We start from the raw sequence: 19,542 nt of genomic DNA on the forward strand, positions 1-19,542 counted from the left end.
CTCTGTTTATTAACCAGGAATTTTCCCCTCCAGCAGTTTCTTTATTTTCACTGCAAAGCGATGCAGAACCACCTTGACCAAGAGCAAGTGAAAGCCCAGTGCTGATGCCTGCGCCAGTTCAGACCAGCAAGGAGCTGGGCATTCTCCTGGGGGATGGGATCAACATGAGGGGACATGGAGAGGTCCCTGCAGTGGGATCAGGTGTGCAAATTTGGGGTCTGCCATGAACTGAGTGACACTGAAGTGCTGGGACATGTGGGGTCACAGATCCCTTTCCTCGTGGGACCCCAGGTGGGTTCTGGGGCCGTCAGGATGGAGTTGTCTCCCTTCTAAACCTGGGACAGCATCACCAGCACCCCTCCTGGGACAGTTTGAGACAGTGGCTGGCCTTCCAGACAAAGAGCCTTTGGTGATGAAATGCCTTTTGAGCAGCTCCATAGCAGACTGACAACCAGCCTGTGCTGAGGTCATGCTCTTCCATCTGGGTTTCCACCAGCCAGTGAGTTATTGTAGGAGGACAGAGAGGATTTATCCTTAGTTTATCCTTGCTGCAAAAAGCTGGGTGTCTCTCCCCCAGTCCTGAGCATGGATCTGAGGCTGTGAGACCCTCACTCTGCTCCCTCTATGGCTCCCATGCATCCCTCACTGCCCTGTTCCTGCAAGGTCCCCACTGCCAACCCTGTGTGTGTGAGCTCATGGGAACTCCCTGTGCGATGCAAACGTCTTCCAACACACTTCCCACTCACCAGAGTTTGGGCAGATCCTGTATCATCCCTATTTTGGGTCCTCCCCCGGTCCCCAGGTTGGCCTTGCTGCCCAGCCTGACCGGGCAGAGGAATGGCAAAGAGTTCCAGCACACATGGGCTGTGCCAGCCCTGTCCCGGCCACCAGTTCTGGGAAATACCCGGTGAGCCTGCAGGAAAGTACTGGCAGGAGTAATACCTGATCCCTGTGGCTGATAGCAGCCTTTCACGGCTCTTAGCCAGGCTCTCTGGGAGAGGTGAAGCAGTTCAGCCTCCCACAGCCCTAAGGAGAGGGAAGGCAGGTGCAAACAGCTAAAAATTAGTTTGGGGAGAGCCAGGGCCATGCTGTGTCAAGCCCTGCTGCATTCACAGTGGGTATCAAAGCTGGCACCGCACCCCAGGAGAGCCCTTTTTCGTGCCACATACCCCCCGCTAACACTTTCCAACTCCTGCGCTCATTTTCACCCAAATTACACTAGAGGTAGAAGTCAAAAGGCAATTTCTATGCACATCAGGAGAACTGCTGATGGAGGATACAGAGGAGAGACAACACCTGCTGAGAAAAATGCTGCAGCGTGAGCCCAGCCCTCTACCAGACACCGGAGCAGCCACCCGGAGGCCAAACTTCCTGGGAAATTTGGCTTCCTTGGGCTGGCCGCTCATGGCATCACAGGGTTTGTTTTGTTCTGGGCTTGAGATACCGGTGAGATGAAAAAAATGCTTTGTGAGTGTTGAATTAAAAGGATGATGCAAAAGCTGCAGGGTGCTTTGGCTGGGAAACGTGAGCGGCTCACAGTTGGCCCCGACAGGGCTCAGGCTGTTTGGAGAACATGGGGTTTCTGCGATTAGGCTGCTCATATGACTCAATATATAACCACCAGTTACACACTAGATTTAATCTTGGGTCAAAAGTCATGGATAATTCAAACCACACAGAAAATGTTGATCGCCTGCTTGCCGGAGCTGTTTTTCTCTGTGATTCTTTGTTTGGGCTAAACAACCTCCGCAAAGCAAATGCAGCCTGGCCCAGGGCAAGAGGGGGGCCAGTCCTGGTTGGAGTGATCCCTGTTCCCGCTCCAGGAGCTGTCTGCTCTGCCTGAATCTCACATCCAGTTTTCTGAGTCTCGTTCCATCTCATGCGTTTGCCATGGGGGAAATTGAAGGATGATTCACACCCTAAACTTCCCATTGAAAGCATCTCATCAGTCCTGGGTCAAGTCGTCTCACTGTTTGGGCAGTGAGGGTGCCTTCCTCACCCTGAGGGAGCAAGGCTGGGAATGCTGCCTTCCCTGTAGCATCTTGGATACTTGGCTCCCGGCATCCTGTATTTCATTTGGTTCCTCTCAGGGATTCCCCCAGTTTCTTGTTTTGGGCAGTTTCTTTCCTGACCAAGTCACAAAAAACACTCTGGTATCTGGAAGATGCCAGTGGGGATGGACAGGAATGTTCTGCCTGGTCAGGTTAATTGAGCAAAGGATTTCAAAGCAGGGTCTTGGAAACATTTATCAGGTCAAAGATCTGTGCCTGCAGTGGTGAGGGACTGGAACTGGAACAGCCCAAAGCAGCTGTGGCTGCCCCATCCCTGGGAGTGTCCAAGGCCAGGTTGGACAGGGCTTGGAGCACCCTGGTCTAGTGCAAGGTGCCCCTGCCATGGCAGGGGATTGGAACTCCATGATCTTTAAGGTCCCTTCCAACCCAGGCCATTCCACGATTCCATGATTTTGAGCTCTGAGGTTTCAGGGTGTCTGTGGGGAGCGTTTGCTGCTCCGTGCACTGATGAGCAGATGGTTGCCCTTTCACTGCTTTCCAGAGGCAGCATCCATGATTTCTGGTGAGTTGCTTCTCTGCTAAAAGCTTCACTGGGCACGAAAAGGAGAAGCCATCCTTCAGCTGTGCAGAACAGTGTCTTGCAGGATGGTTATTTGTAGGGAATGCAGCATCCCTTCTGCCCAGTCTGTGGCAGCAGACGTCACTGCTCGGTTACTGCACAGGGACAAGCGCCTGTCGTGGAGCATGGCTGAGCTCATCCATCACTGAGCTCCTCTGCTCCTCAGTCTCCTCTCAGGTCATTAGGAAGGATGAGTGATCCCTCCCTTCCCCTGCAAAACCCTTTACCATGCAGTGACAAAGAAGGATGCAAAGACCCCCTAAGAGCACAAAAAAGCTTTTCCCTGTGGGGACACGAAGGAGGCAGGGAAGCAACATCCCATCCATTTTGCAATCAGGAGGGGCACTGAGACAACCACCTCACCCAGGGCTGGGAAAGATGACACTAAACCCCATCTCTGGGCAGAACCTCCTGGTCCCTGGCTGCTCCTGCCCTCACCATGGAGCCAGTGCTGTGAGCACAGCCTGAAAACCAGGGATCTCAGCCTGGGGTAGAGCCAGCCAGAGCCTGAGAGGGCTGATTCCCCTTCCCATACATCTGCACAGGAAAGAGGCAAAGCCCTTGGGGATGAGGAGAGAAAGCACTGGAACAGGCATAAACAGCTTAGTAATAATACTAATGATAGCAGTTAGCACGTCGGCAGTGGTTTGCAGCGCAGAGCACTGTACAAACATTAATTAGTGCAGGCAGACAATTCAGCGATATGGTTCCCATTTTGCCAACTACGATGAGGAGAGAACCGACCATCTGCTTAAATCCTCTTTAATTTAATCCCGGGGCCTTCACAGGAAAATCCTGAGCCCATTTCAGCCTCAGATGAAACTGCCTGAGAGTGGATGGGCCCTTCAGACTCTCCTGGATCCCACCAAGGGATGTTTGAAGGGTGCTGGTGGGTGTGGGCCGAGCCTGGAGCTGGAAAACACACAGTGGCTGTTTTCTATGTCAATAAATACACGTGGTGTAGCCAGAGCACTGCTGGTTTTCCTTTAGACACGTGTTGCTGGAGTCTTTAGGGTTTTCCAGTTGGAGATGTAGAGCTAGTTTGGGCTATTCTCATCCTCTGCTGCTCTACCTGTGGCAGTTTTATGACCTGTTGGTACAGCTGGTTCATTCATAAAAATTAAAGCAGATGTCAAGAATGACTGGGATGAGTCAGATGGGATAAGCTATAACTGGGGTTCAGCCCCTTGGGGTGGGTCTGCTGGCTCCAGGGACATGTGTGGCTGAGACTGAGACACCGTGAGGCACTGGGCACCAGGATAAGCTAAAACTGCTGCAATTAGGGTACCCAGGGCTTTTTTTCTTTAAGGATACTGTTCTGTATTGCACAGCAAGCACACACTGCAGTGCAGTTTGGCCAAGGATGGGGCTCAGCACTCGGGGCTTGGCCATGGGGCTGGAAGTTGAACCCCAGCATGAGCCAGACACAGGAGCAGCACCCCAAAAATTCCCCCGAGAATGGGGGAACAGCAGATACTGCAGGAGGGTGAGCTGGGAGGGCGAGCAGCTGGAAGCAGAGCTGTGATCACGCCTCAGCACGGCAGCGCAGCGGTGCTGGGGGTGCAGCCATGCCTGGGGCTTTCTGCAGCCCTCCCTTGCTCCACAGATAATGCCTAGGCAGGAAAAGAGGCAGATGGAACCACAGGGGATGGGAAAGGCCAACACTCCCGCAAGGAGATCCCCTTCTCCTTCAGTAGCAGGAAAACATGTTTGCCTACTCTTAAGCTAATATTGAAACCACCGTCCCTTCCCAAACACTGCGTCTGAATTTCCCACTGCACGTGAACTCATCAGCCCTGCACATGGAAGAACGTGCTCAGCTCCAGCACAGGCTGGTTTTCCTAGGCTGATTTATTAGGATTAGTGGCTTTTTTTCACTAGGTATAGATTTAAAAGTCTATAATGGTGGAATTTTCCCTCTTCTCTGGGCAGATGGGTTCTAACACAGAGCCAAGAAGGGTTTGCAAAGAATTTTATTTTTTCTTTAGACAAATGAGCTCCTGGATCACTTTGTCCCTGACTGAGCACACCTCATATTTCATTTAAATCCTGCACTGAGCTGAGCTGGACCTGCAGCTACATCTCAAATTTGCAGATGCTGAAATGCTTGGCTAGATCAGGGCCTTCCTCCTCTCACCATCTCCCAGGGCCTTTTCAAATTAACCCCCAGCCCAGCCATGTTTTGAGTCCAGGATGGTGCAAATGGTGCAGATAATGCTGATTTCAGCAAGATCCTCTGAGCTTGGGCTCTCTCTCAGTTTTGTCTTGTGGATGGCGTCCCCAGGCAGCTCCTGCATTCCATCTCCACACCAGGTTGCCTTGTTAAGTGTCTGATTTTAATTTCTCTCAATCAGAAGCTGGGCCCGAGCAATTACGTTGTAACGAGCAATTCATCCAGGGGGAGAGTGTGGATCTAGGTTAATTGGTCTGACAACTGAACCCAATCCTTTCCGGTTTTGCCCAGTTTTCCTTATTTTTCTCTCCCTCTGCGCAGCCTCTGCAAAGCTCTCAGCCTTGTTAATTAAGAAGGTAACTTCACCCCAAGGGCTGTTTTGTTCTCCCCTCCCTCCTTCAAACACAAGAGTGAAAAAAGCAGCAAGAATTAGCTAGTTTGGGATGAAACAACCACCTTGGAGCAGGACAGAGCCGGCTGGGTCTGACAGCAGTCAGACTGTGTGGAGCTGCTGCTGTTCTCCTGGGCTTTGGGGAAACAATGCTGCATGATGAAAGCAGGTGCAGGGCCAGAAACACTCCTCCAGGCACGTTTGATGTGTTCCACAGGCACACTGCAAAGCGGGGCAGGGTGGAAAACAAGGGGGTCCCTAGGGCTGGGTGGGTTCTGGGTCATGGCTGGGGCTGCAATGCTGCAAATTTGGGGGACAGATGCAGGAGGGTTTATGGCTTCTTGGGAACACACAGTCCTAATGGTCTGGGCACTTCTGAAACCCTTTTTGCTAAAAAACACTGTGGCAAAAGCCTCGTGCATGGGGGTCTCTGCCCTGTGGCCATACCAGAAGGAGTAGAAATGAAGCTTTTCCCTTTTTTGTGGACTCTTTGTGGTCGCTTTTTATGAATTCCCATCAAAAAGCTGGGCTCTGCCAGGCAGGGTGGGACACTCAGCTCCCTATTTTCCTGTCTCCCATAGGTGTGGGCAGCCCCAACCCCACTGTATGGGAAGGAACTAGAACATGTTCTGTGCCTCCATTTTCAGAATTGGAAGGTTTGTGGGTAACCCAGAGATCAATTTTGGAGCGAGGAGATGACAGTGACGTTTATAGTCAGACATGTTTTCCCTGCAGACTGGTATGTCCTGCAGAGAATAAACTGGCCCCAGTGCAGGGAATCAGTCCCAAAACACATCCCCTGTGCTCCAAGATGCACTGAGGGGATCTGTCTGGGCAGCTGAGGCTGCCACTGGCACCAGTGCCTGTCCCCAGCAGCCACCCAGGAGCACTTTCCCTGGGATAAAAAAGGATGTGCACAAGATGCGTGAGCAGGAAGCACAGCTGTGAGAGCGCTCTGCTAGACTGGAAAAGGAAAATCTGTTATAAAACAGGTACCCGAGGCGTGAGTTTGCTTTTCCAGAGGCTGTGGGAGCCCGAGGGTCTGGGACTGAGAGCAAAGGAGATGCCTGCAATGGGAGGGGTGGTAACACTTGGAAAGCTTCAGAGATGGCTCCTCAGGGCTCATGGAGTCATTACTTGGCATGGCTGTGACTGGGAGGGGAAGGAAGCAGGGCTGGGGTGTTGAGCCAGGGGGTTCCCATCTGGCGCCTGGCCAAAAGCCTCATGCAGGTGGGCACAGAAAGGGTAACACAGGCACCAGGGATCCCAATCCCACTGTCATGGAGAGCTGGCTGAGAGCTGCAACTGTCTGCTGCCCACTCCTGGATGGTGCCTTCAGCAGTGATATCACAAAATGGTCTGGGTTGGAACTTTAAAGACCACCCAATTCCAGCTGGTGACAGCACTGAACCTTGCCTGGGTGGCACCAGTGCTGTGTGCAGGCTCTTTGCAGCACCAAGTACAGCAGCTCCCTGCCTTTCCCATCCCTTTTTCTGGGAAGGGCTCAACCCATGCAGCAGGAGCTGCTCCTCGTCCTCACACGTCCCCTGGCACTCACAATGGGGCCCTCTTGCCTGACTTTTACTAAACAGAAGCCAACTCCCAGCCTCCATAGCTGCTTCTAGTGCACCTCCCAGCACTTTTGGGAGTTTCCCTGAGCCCTCTGGTGTTTTGAAGCCATCCCCAGGAGCTTTTGAGTGACTCACCAGACAGATGTGAAGGCAGCACAGGTGCTGCCCAGCTGGGGCTCCCATTGGGATGGCACGAAGGAAAAATGCCATGGGCACACAGGGGCTCACAGGCTTGGTTACATCTCCATAGACCCTCAAGAGCTCTCACCCAGTACCTGAACTACAGCCCTTCAGTAACTGCTGTTCATCTCTCTCCCCTGGATCTCAGGAAAACAGACCCAGATCCAGCCCTGGTTACCTGGAGATGCTGAATGCAGATTCTGGGGCATGGGGTATAGGACCCAGACACAGCCAAGGCAAGTTCACCCCAAATCTGGCAAGTTAGAGTTTAAAATAATATATAGGGTGGGTCTGTTCTGGGAGAGGAGCAGCACCAGGATCACTGCTGGCACCCTCCAGCCAAGGAGGACTGGGAAGGTGAGGGATGGAGATGGGCTCAGACCTGTTGAGGGTGGTTGTAGCAAGCTCAGCTCCACTGGTCTCTGCCCATGGTGTGGCCTGACACCAGTGCCCTCCCCTATGACGGGTGTTTACAGAGCAGGACAGGATCCCTGGAGCCCTTGTGTCCATGTCCCTCTGGCTGCAGGACACCAGGGTTCTATGAGGTCGTGGTCAGACCCTTCCTGCAGCTGCATCCAAGAGCTGGGGACCTCCAGGAAAAAGCCATGAGCTGGGAACCTCCAGGAAAAAGACACTGGTGGGATGTTGCTGGCACGTTTGGTGGTTGGTGGAAACAGCAGGCGAGGTGGCCTCATGCTCGGGGTTGCTGGTCCCGGTGGTGCTCCGAGTGCAGCGTCAGCTGGATTTTGGCAGCTGTGAGCCCTGGCCCCTCACTGCCCACAGTCCTGGCCCCAAGGAGGCAGGGAGAAGGTGGCATGCTCACGTCTGAATACAACATGTTCCCCAAACATGTTTGTTAACATAGTCACAAATAAACATTTTGCAAGATTTTTGCCAGGAGGATGGGCTTAATGTGTGTGGAGCTCTGAAGGACAGGAGAAAGCCAGTGCAGCCTATCATGTGGGCTCTGGTCTGGCCTCCCCAGCACTGCTGGGGCAAGGGAAGTTGATTCATCTCTGGGGAGTGCATTACTCAAGTCCCTGTGCACAAATTGAGAAGCAAATCCCATTAATCCAACCAGGAGGGAAACAATATTGTGGTGGTGGAGGAGAAGGGAAGGGCAAGCAAAACCCACCAGGAACCACCCCAATTCCTCTGTCCTCCCCACCAGCAGCTCTGCCCCCACTCTGCTCCCCAAAATGGGCCCCGGCTTCAGAGTGAGCAAAAGGAAAAAGCAAAGTCATGTCCCAGCTCCTTGGGGGATTTCAGGCTTTCAGGGGCCGGATGAGCAATCTCAGCCCTGGGAGGACTGTGGGATCCCCGAGGGAAGCAGGGGCACAGCCAAGCAGGGAGGCATGGAGGGGGACGGGGGATGCCCTGGGCTGTCAGGGGCCTTCAGCCTGAGATTTTTCCAGGCATATTTTCTATATGGACCCTATAGATGCCTAGCTCATCTTCTAACCCACAAATCATTCATGTTTTTGCCCATCGCATTCTCTGCCCCATCCAGCTGGAGAGAGAACAAGTGGCTGGGAGGGGGCTCAGCACCTGGTGGGGGCCAGCCCAGCACATTTCCTCATCCCTGGAAGTGTTCAAGGCCAGGTCAGACAGGGCTTGGAGCAACCTGGTCTAGTGTAAGGTGTCCCTGCCCATGGCAAGGGGTTGCAATGAGATGGTCCTTAAGATCCCTTCCAGCCCAAACCATTCCATGATTCTGGGATTTTCCTGGCACCTGCAGCTGCGGCTGCCCCTCGGTACCCCCAGGTGGTCCGGCTGGTCCCGGTAAGCTGTGCCTCCGGGCTGCAGTGCCCAGCGGGAGGGATGCAGAGGGCATTGGAGCCTGGGCTGGGATAACCGGGAGGGCTGAGGGCTGGAAGGAGGGCTGGCACACCGTGCTGAGCGCAGGCTGGCAGCAGCGCGCTCCCACACGCGATCACACAGTCCCCTCTAGTGGATATTCCTCTTCCATCCACATGGATGTCCTGCCCACGCTGCGCTGGCACCACCGGGCTCCGAAGCCTGGCCCCAGCAGTGACCCTATGGCACGATCCTGCTCCTCTCCTGAAACCGGGCACGGTGGCAGGAGCAAAGCCCCATCCAGCTGCCTGCAGCTGGTCCATCCCTTCCTCCGCTCCTTCCCCTCCTGCGTATTTGCGTGACTCATCCTTCCCCCGCCCGTCCCCTGCCCTGGCTTTGTCCCACACCACCCGCTGCCCTTGCGTCAGGGCTGGCCCTGGTTGGCCCCTGCATTCCTGGTTCTCCCTCTCCGCTGGGATTTCACACTGCTCGGAGTTATTTGGGCAGTGGCCAACATGAGAATGAGCTAATGAGCACCCGCGTGGCGACTGCTTCCAAGGATCCAGGGGTGAGCATCACTTGCTCCCGCCCTGCTAGGGCCTGCTACCTTGGTCCAGCTTGGACTCGGGAGAAGGGGGATGCTCTCAGGTGGGAATCCTCTGAGGGGGGTGGGTGTTTGCACCTTTGTCCAGCAGCTCCTGCCCCTGGCAAGGGTGCAAAGGCTCCCACTTGCACAGGCCTGGAGCACTGCCCTGTGCTCAGGGCCAGGGTCAGGGCATTGCCACCTCCTTACCCCTCCTCTCTGCCTCTGCCTGCTTTGGAAACTGCTTATCACCTGGAATAAATGTGATAATCTGCAACCTGAGGCTTTTCAAGGGAAAAAAGCCACGTAGGAGAGCGTGGAAGAACAGACACAGCTTCAGACCAGGAGTTCATCATGCTCCATCAGGATGCAGTCCCTCCCACTTGCTCCGTCTTCTACTGCAAACACGTGCCCCTGGTCCCAGTGCCACCATCCAGCAGCCCCAGCTCAGGGCAGAGCTGATGTCAAACCCTCTGCCTCCATCCCTGGGCCAGGGAAGGATGGTGTCTCCTCTGGGGAGCTGGGACCTCCAGTGCAGGGCGAGGGCAGTGGGGATGGAGAAGGAGCTGTGGCCCAACACTTGCTGCCCAGAAGCCCCAAAAAGCAGCAGGAAGGTCAGAGAGGTGCCTGTTGCTCAAACTAGCCCTGGGACAGCTTTGTGGGCCTCACAGGAACATCCTGGGGAGATGTACACCCAGCTCAGGCCATGCCGTTTGAGCAGGCAGCTGAATCACCTTGACCCCATGCTGGCCAGGAGGCCTTTGGTGTCCCAGCTCCAGCAGAACCGCATGTCCAGCTCACAGATGTGGTTCTGGTAACACCTTGTGTCATGTCCTGGAGTCACACCAGTGCAAGGAGCACACGATCCGGTTCTGTCCGTTGATTCTGATTTTCCCAGCCCTCCAGGAATGGTCCCACAGTCCTTCCTCCCTGCCTCTGGTCCTGTGTGTCCAGCTGGGCTATGGCATTGCTCACAGCATGCAGTTTCTGGTCATGCACAAGGATTCTCATGGCACAGCCCCACAGCATGCAGGGGAGTCCACAGACACCTCACAGCCTGGGTGTGTGGATGTGGAGCAGCCAGCAGTGATGGATAAGGAATAAAATCCCTGGGAGAGCCAGGCCGTGACAGTCCCAGCCCCTTTTATAGCTTCTGCTCTGTGGCCCAACAGGACACACACTTCACAACTTTATTTATCATAAAAGATCTTTAGGAAGATGAGCTCTACCCCAAACCACCCCTTGGCTTTATTTCTGCCCACAGGGACTGCGTCTAACAGAGTGATGGCACTGCCAGGGTAGCAGGGCTGGTTCCAGGTTTTCTGGACAAGAGGACATTCCCAAACCTGGAGGTGAACCCCCCATCCCCACACAGAGCCACAGCTGGCAAACTGCAAACCTCAAACTCCATTTCTAGGCAGCTGGATGCCAAACAACCCAGTGTTTATTGCAGTGCTCCTCATTTGCCTCGAGTTTATAGATGTACATTCAAAAATAAAAGCTCTGTGTATCTCAGCTGGACACAGACAGGCTTGAATGATGAACAGGCCAATCCATTGACAATGGAGTCACCTCCCAGTCCCAAGTGTGGGAGCAAACAGTCCAGCTACCAGCTCAGGATCTCTGTGCATCGAGTTGGAGCCTCAGGCATGAGAAACTCCAGCTCTGCTTTCAAGTATATTTGGTGTGCACACACGTCGTTTCTCTGGCATCACATCTCACCACGAGGAAAAGACCTGCTGGCCCCAGAGAGCCACATCCCTCGGGTCTGCCCCAGCTTCAGGGGAAGATGACAGGTTTGGGCAGCTGCTGGAGCGATGTGCCAGCTTGTTTTGGCTCAATGAGCAGGGAGAAAACTCTGGGGAGCTCAGGCAGCTCGTATTTACATGGTACCATTGGGAAAATACCAGCAGGGACCTCATGAAGTCACCCCAGCTGCACACAGGGGCCAGCAGGCAGGGGGGGTCTGGTGGGTCCAAGGGGTTCCTGATGTTCAGCAGCTGCTGCTCATGGTGCTCCTGTGCTGTCCCAGTTCCCAGCTTGCAAACCCTCCAGCCGAGACAGCTCTTGGCCAGAAGCCTGCACCTCAGGCAGCTGCACATGCCAAACAGACCCCCCCAAACCAAACCCACCACCCACAGAAGCACACAGTGGTTTAAACAGGAAAGAAAAATGAAAAAAAGAAAGAAAAAAAGATGATTGTGGTATGTAAGTCCCACTGCCCTGGGCCAACCATGCCAGTTTTTATGCTCCCCCCATCCCAAGAAACAGGGCAAGCCCCAAGTTGACACAGGCCCCATCCCTGGCCCTGCAGCACCCAGGGAAGGCACAGGTTCCAAAGCACCAACTCCAGAACCCCTCCAGGTCCTGGATACAGGAGGGGTCTGGCTGCCACTGCTGAATTAGGTTATTTGTTGGTTATGTAGCTTTAAGTTCATGTACTTTTGCTCACGGGGGCCCCCAGGAGAGGGGAGAGACAAACCAAAGGTGTGAGCAAGGAGCGCAGGGCGGCAAAGCCCAGCCAAGCCCTGGCTACTTCCTCTGCCTGTAGGGTTATGTGTCCAGGTGGGGAATTTTACTCCTGCAGCCAGCAAGTCCTTGGGCCAGGAGGGCAGTAGGATCCTGGACAGCATGGGGACACACAGCAGCAGGGGCCAATGGCCTCTGTGGTGTCAGCAGTGATGCACCCGGCTCATCCCTGGGGCTTTGCCTGGCGTGGGCCAGCACCAGCTCCCACTAGGGACAGCCGGGCTGCGGCTGCCCTGCGGCAGTGCCACAGGAAGGGAGGGGATACCAGCCAGCTGCTGGCTCTCCCATCAGCTGAGATATCTCTCTGAGGCTGGGTGGAGAACCAGCAGCAGCTGCTTTCTCGTGCCAGACAGGTTGCTGAAGTTCAAGACCGGACTGGTGTGGGCTCGGCGAAGCGGGGATGAGACAAACAAGAGAGGAAGAGGCTGTGGGCACAGCTTTGCCAAAAGCATCCCTCCTGGAGCTGCCCCTTGGTCCAAACCCTCCCTTTTTGGTGGCCAGCTGAAGCTTCCCAGCAGTGCTGGCTGCTCCCAGAGCTCAGCAGCGCCGGCACTGTCCCCTGGCAGAGGTGGCTGGTACAGCTGTGTGTGCTGTGAGCCCTTTGCACCAGCCAGGCACTGAACATCTCTCTGCAGCGGCCCAGAACCAGGGGAGTGGGGCTGGCAGCATGCTCTGTCCCCAGACATCCAGCACTGGGACCGTAATGGAGCTGCAGAACAAACTGACCCTGTGATACAGCTTGTGGGCACCTCTCATGGGCTCCTGTGCTGGTTTTGACCAGGGCAGAGTTAGTTTTTTTCACAGTGGCTTGTATGGGGATATATTTTCTGTGAAGAAAATTAACTCTGCCCTGGCTGAAACCAGCACAGCTCCCCAGCCTTTAACAGAACATCCCTCCAACATCTTCCCCTGCAGAGTGTGAGAACTGCAAACAGCATCCATGGATGTGTTTGTGATAATCCTCCATCACCACAACCCCAGTGCAGGGAGTCTGGACAGCATCTGCCTGCTCTCCCTGCCCTTCCAGCCACCCCTCTCCTCCCCAGATCCAGGCACTGCCAGGCAGAAAGACCTCCTGAGGCAGCCCCTTGGGATGAAACCCTGCAAGGACTAAACAAATCTCACGAACGATCCCTGACCATAATGCAGAGGGGAGGATGGAGTGCTGGTCTGTGCCACGCAGTGCACCAGGCAAGGGCAGTGACACGCTGAGGGTGACCTTGTCCATCAGAAATGCCAGGCTGGGCTCATGGGGGGTGCAGATGCAGCACAGAGACCCCAGGAGCCAGTGGACCAGCCAGGCTGTCAGGTCCACAGGCACAATCCTGCTGTTGGTCCCTTGTGGCACGGCTGGGCTGGGGTCTGTTTTTCAAGTCCAGGTGACGGTGGCGCTTCAGCTCACCCTCCTCTTCCTCTCTGCAGCAGGGACAGCATCTGTCTGTCTGTCCATCAGTGGTTCTGGCTTTCAGCAGGATTCCACAGGGACACAAGCAGGTGGCTGCAGCCCCAGGTGGCCGTAGTTGCCGGTGTTTAGGTGGCATGGCCAGGCAGGAGGCGTTTGCTGTCCAGAATGGCCTTCCAGTCGTCGGACCAGGAGTGCAGCCGGCGGCTGGGGGGCTTCAGCTGCAGGTGTTTGTTGTGGCAGGCAGTGAAGAGCACATGCTCCCAGGTGGGGTTCTGCTCGGCCCCTGAAAAGGAAGGAGAGAGGTCAGTGCTCTGGACAACTCTGCGAAACACTGAAGATGATTTTACTCCAACATGAAGAGCCCAAAGTTACAAAACTGCAACAGCATGGAAAGACCAACACCGATCCCTGGCTGCCTCCAGTCACTCCTGCACCCCTCACCTCTTACCTGTTATATCAGGTCTGTCATCTATAAGCAGGTCAGCAGAAACCACTGTCTTATCTCGTGTCAAAACAATCTGCTCAAGAAACTCAGGGCCAAAGTGCTTCTCCACCCAGGCATACTGGAAGGCAAGAGATGGCTGGTGAGCTCAGGGAAGGCTGATGGATGGGGCAGGGGGTGCTTGGCGGAGTGGAAGCAGCCCTGGCCCCCACAAAGGGAAGAGATCTCTCTTAATAAGTTCATTAGTGGGATGGATTTGGATGCTGCTGGAGCAAAAGTTCTTTTAAAGCCAAGCAGCTTTTGATGTCATGATGAAAGACTAAGACCAAGAGCCTCAATTCATGCAAATGGATGGAAGAGGGAAATTTTACAGCCAGAGGCATGGAGGAGTCAGACACCTTTCACTGGGCAGCGTGGATGGGAGGGGGAGCTGAGATTTGGGCCTGCTCACCTTTTCGTAAGGACAGTACCGGTACTTCTTGATGGGGCTAGTGCAGATGAACACGTCAGTGCTGCCACGAGGAGAAAGGCAGAGTGTCATTCTGGGCCAGAGCAGGCAGCAGCCCAAAGCCAACCCCCCACCACACACAGATCAAACAGATTTAAGACATTAATCCCCCATCTCACAGAACCCCACAGCACAATTGTGTTCCCCTTTTCACAACCTCTGCTGGGAGCAGAGAGCTGAAAGGAAGGGGCTGCACATGGCTGATGTTCTAGGTGACTGTTCCAGCAATCAAAGCCCTTTCTCCCCTCCCTTGCCTGATGGCCTGAATGGCCAGTGTCCACACCCACATACCATGGGCAGGCTCCTACTCACTCTGCCAAATTTGCCATTTGTTTCACAGCTTCCACAGCCCCAGGGAGAGGGTCCAGCTCGATGAAGAAGTTCTTGGATTCCCAGATGCTGATGGCTTTCTCCTGTGAGGGGAAAGAGAGCAGATACTGCACTTCTTGCTATTCTTCCTGCATGTGCATCCTCCTCACCCTTTGCTAGGACAGAGGATGGGACACGGAGAACAGTGGGAGCACCAGCTCCAGTCCCCTCCTGCTCATCCCCTTTGCCTCTGTGGGTGCATCTGCTCCCCACCTGTCAACCTGCACCCATCCCAAACAATTCAGATTGGAGATGCTCTGGAACAGGCTTGGTTTTGCCTCTGCAGTCCCAGACACAAAGGGAGCAGCATGTTCCTGTAAGGCCAAACACCAGAGATTATCCAGATCCAAACCAAACCCATCCAGAGGGATGGATCCATGGCCTGGTAGCCCTGCTGTACCATGATGCTGTTCAGGCACAGATGCTGTCTGGCCTATTTGTCTCCATGAGATCACTTAAAATAGCAGCCAGGCTACTCTCCCAGGAGAAAGTACATTACCACATGTCAGGATGAATGCAGATGCTCTTCCTCAGGGAAGCCTGGACAAGGTCTAGCAGGCAAATAGAGCATCTCCAGGCAAGGATTTGAAACACAACATCTAGGACAGCAGCCTGGGTGCACTGTTATGGCACAGGGAGAACAGAGAGGAGACCACAGAGGGCAAAACCTTGGGGTGAGGGCAGAGTCCAGGGGCTGCCTGCAATGGGTCCAGCACAGCTCTAAGGAACAGCAGCCCCTGCACTGCCTCAAACACGTTAACAGCTTGTCAGGTGCCAAGGAAAGCAATTATTTTGCACAAACACTGTGTCCTCAGGGAGGAGAGCCGGGAAGAAACAGAAGCAACCCAGCCCCAGTGCTGTGATGCAGCTGAGGAGCTGCAGATGCAGCCGGGAGGAGTTTCGAAGGAAGCTCAGCCTTGAAGAATTGATTTTCATTTTTGAGCACCTCTGATTCTAAATTTGAGATAAGGGGAATAAGAACAAAAGGGACTTTAGGCCCATCCCAGCCTTCTTGTATTGTATATATAAATATGTATGTGTGTGAGAACAGCTTATAGCAATAAATAGGCTGGTTGGACACAGTAGCAGCTGGCTGCTCCCTCCTGCCCGATGAGTGGGAATCTAATGGGTAACCAACACATTTTGCCTTTACACCTCTACTGGGGGAAAACAACAGCAGTTGGCAACCGTGAGCAACTGGGCCTTTACTGGGAACTCCAGAGCTCAGGGCAGCAGCACTGCAGGGAAAACACAGGTCCACGTGGGGAGTCACACCCTGCTTCATGCAGGATGTTGTCTGCACACCTCACCTGCCCTCAGGCAAGTGAATGCATCAAGCCATTACAAATTTGGGCACTGAGCTTTTAACATGACATGCCAGAATCAAACCCTGTATTTCTCAAAAAAATCACAGTTAACATGAGACCCGACATTCAATTTAAAAGGAGAGAATGTTGCATTCTTCCCTTCTGCCCGAGCAGCAGAAGACATCAGTGGTTCAGAGGAGGGAAGAAAAGCCTTCTTCACACCTGTCCAAAACAGAACACACTAGCTTGGCTCAGAGCAGAAATGCCTCCAGGCTCCATGGCAAGAACAACCAGCTGAAAAGTGTGCCATGGAGCCATGCAAACATTCAAACTCCAGTTGCTCTGCCTCAGACTGGGGAGCAGCGATGTTCTGTTTATAAGATACTGTCTGTAGTTGCACAAGAGACACCTGAGAAACGCAGGGTGATGCAGCAGAGCACTTCAAACTGCCACTGAAGTGTTTTCTTACAGCAGCACTTCCGCAGCTATCCCACTTCCAATTATGTCAAAAAGCATTTTGCAATCAAGCTTGAGAAGGGAAGAACTAAGCTTACCTTGAGGAAAGACCCACTCTGCTCCCAGAGCCAGAATAATTCCGTGACACCATGACCAGCATGCTGCCCAGCAGATGGAAAAATCCCCTGGGCTGGGAATCCTACCACGTGCCAGGACAGACCCTCAATCCCCATAAGGAATTTCCCTGCCTGTCCAGGGCTCCCCATCCTTCCAGGTCTGTGTGCTTGGTGCATTCCTGAGCTTTCTCCCATTCAGAGCTGGGACCTGGAGCTCGTTGGACTCTTTGGCTCCTATTTTCTGGTCCCTGCAGCAGGTCAGTGGTGCTCTCTGATCAGAGACTGGAATGGCCCATGGCAGCTCCTACTCACTTCAGCCCTGCTTTGAAACCATGGGGAAAACCAGGGCTGCCCTGAGGTCGGTCTGTGCAAGTTTTGCTACTTGTTCAGCCCAAGGTTTTGGTGGTTTTACATGATCACAGCAGACACAAGATGAGCTCACTTCATTTAACACATCCAAAGTAGTCACGATCAAGAAAGAAAAAAACTGTTATCATATGTTACCCCTGCCAAACTTTGAACAGCTGCTTTATTGCATGAATGACATCCTGCACTTCCTTTTCACTGCTCCCAGCCAGAAAGGACACTTTATTCCTTCAGCTCATCAACCTTTTTAGGACTTTGCCCATGGGAGAGCCCTGGACCTTATTCCCATTGCTTTCCCTGTAACCATCATACTCCTAACAACAGGAACACTTTTGTTTACTGTAACACGTTTCAACCAGTGCAACTGCAATCCATGGATGAGACCACAGACATCCACTGGGATGGGAAACTTGTAGAGGCAGAAACCAACTCTCTGCAGCAGTCAGCCTGTTGCTGAATGATAAATTACAATGCAGAGAGAGCTTCTGCTTTTAAGCTTTAATTATAAATTGAATATAATAATTTCTGGCATGGGAGGGCTTGGGTTGTTTTAATTTTAAGTAAGCCCTCGAATGAAGCATCAATTGCACGGCTGGCTCTGAACTTCTCTGCTGCATCCCACCCCTCACATCGCTCTTGAGGAGCTAAATAATCCATTTAGGAATGCTACCAATCCACATGGCCAAATCAGAGCTAGAAAACCCGAGCTATACAATCTGGGGTATTTTAAGACAGATGTTCTGAAATACCCCCTTTCCTTGCACCTGTCTCTATCCAGGCATGCAGGGAAAAAGCCCACTAGACCATCTGATCAGCCTGGCCTAGTGGAAGATGTCCCTCCCCATGGCAAGGGGTTGGAACGAGATGATCTTTAAGGTCCTTTCCATCCCAAACCATTCTGGGATTCCACGAAAGACATCGATGCGCACGAAAAAAGATTTCTGGGAAAAAAAAGGCACTGCTGGAAGCTTTCCTGTGTTCCTGTGTTTTGCTGGGAGCTCTGTGGTGGCCTCCACAGCCCTCCCAAGCACTGCACCCACAACCTGAGGGTCAGAGGGTCCCTCAGGGCCAAGCTCTGGCCACAAGAAGCCCACACGCGGAGCCGGGGAAAGCACAACTCACACTCAGCTCGGGTTCCAGGCGCCCGTACTGCTCCGACACCCAGAAGCCCCTCCGGTCCTCCAGGGCAATGTAGGGCTTGTCGGGGTACCTGGCCCTGAATTTCTTGAGGAAGCCTCCCTCGAAGTCGGCCAGCACCCCGTCCATGTCCACCAGCACCCGCAGAGCCCTGCGGGACCCCGCTGTGGGGCCGAGCCCCCTGCCCAGCCCGGCCAAGGGGCCGCAGCGCCGGGGCCGCAGGTGCAGGAAGCAGCTCAGCAAAATCATGGTGGACGGGGCTCGGGGCAGGGAATGGGGGGCTCAGGGAAGGGGCTTTGGGGCAGGGGTTGAGGAGAGGCTTGAGAAAGGGAGTGGGGAGCTTGAGGAAGCAGATGGGGGTTAGAGGAAAGGAATAGGGGGCTTGAAGAAGGGGATGGGGGCTCAGAGAAGGGGGCTCAGGGAAGGGGACGGGGGCTTGAGGCAGGGGATAGGGGGCTCAGAGCAGGGGATGGGGGGCTCTCTCCAAGCAAAGGGGGGGGCCGCTATTTCAAGCCCGCACCAAGCCAGCGGGCAGCCCTGTCAAGAGCATCCCTTTGCAGCAGGAGGAAGGAGCGGCGGGGGGGTGCAAGGGGGAGCAGAGGGGATACCGGGGGGCGCGGGGGGGATGCAAAGGCCCGTCCTGGCCCCCAGCGCGTCCTCTCCCTCCCCGCCCCATGCCTCCCTGGCAGCGAGCGTGGAGCAGCGGCGGCGGCGGCGGCGGGAGGGGAGCGGCGGCGGCGGGGCCGGTGCCCGGTGCCCGGCGCCCGGCGCGGAGCTCGCCCCGACCCGGCAGTGCAAAGCCCAGTTCCTCTTCCCAGTGCTTGCCGAGCCCGGAGCGCCGGCACCGCCTTAAAGCGGCACAAGCGCCCTGCGACAGCGCGGTGGCTCCGCGCCGCCCGGCCGCCTTAAGGCTGCCCCAGCCCCGCCGCTCTTCCCCTGCGTCCCCCCCTGCCTCAGTTTCCTTCGCCCTCAGTCTTCCGGATGCCCAGTCCCCCTCCCACTCCCTCCCCATGCCCGTCCCTGCCTGCAGAGGTGGTGGGTACATTTGGAGGCACACGTAATGTGGTGATTTTTTTTGCATAGAATGCAGCCGTTTCTGCCAGTTCTTGCTCCGTGTGACAACTCTGTCCCCACGCGTGACAGGAACCCTTGAAAGCCAATCTCAGGACCCCAAAGAAGCACCCACTGCACCACGAAGGGCTCGATGTTCTGACCAGAGAGACCAAAGATCTGTTCAAAAAACACTTAGGGAGTTAAAATTGATGAAGAAGAGGGAGTTCTCCGAGTGGTATTGACAGGATTAGGCAACGACTGAGCTGGGAAATAAAAGATTTTCCTCTACAGCAATAACAAGGTTCCAAAATACTTAATTTTTCAAGTTCAGAATGTTTCCCAGTGGACTGCAGTGTCCTTGTGTCCTAGAAAGGGCAAATTCACTGTTGGGATCCGGTGACCTGGGGAAGGTCACGCAGGGAAGGAGTGAAGAACTGGCTGGACACGATGGTGATCTCAGCTGAGGCTGGGAGAGGAATGTGTGAAGTTCAGGTCTGTGTTGTGCTTTCACTTGTACCGAAGGCGTTC

At 54.4% G+C, this 19,542-nt stretch overlaps 1 protein-coding gene across 1 annotated transcript; it reads right to left on the reverse strand.

Moving 5' to 3' along the window:
• Positions 1-10,736: 10,736 nt before the first annotated feature.
• Positions 10,737-18,629, reverse strand: NT5M (5',3'-nucleotidase, mitochondrial). The gene is made up of 5 exons (XM_069029957.1): positions 17,947-18,629; positions 14,523-14,623; positions 14,154-14,214; positions 13,709-13,823; positions 10,737-13,543 (listed from the first exon to the last, which is right to left on the reverse strand). Exons 1-5 carry the CDS (start codon positions 18,208-18,210, stop codon positions 13,386-13,388), a joined length of 699 nt encoding a protein of 232 aa, XP_068886058.1. The 5' UTR covers positions 18,211-18,629; the 3' UTR covers positions 10,737-13,385.
• Between the last annotated feature and the right edge of the window lie 913 nt (positions 18,630-19,542).

Source organism: Aphelocoma coerulescens, chromosome 14, assembly GCF_041296385.1.
Source record: "Aphelocoma coerulescens isolate FSJ_1873_10779 chromosome 14, UR_Acoe_1.0, whole genome shotgun sequence".
NCBI classification, from domain to species: Eukaryota; Metazoa; Chordata; class Aves; order Passeriformes; family Corvidae; genus Aphelocoma; species Aphelocoma coerulescens.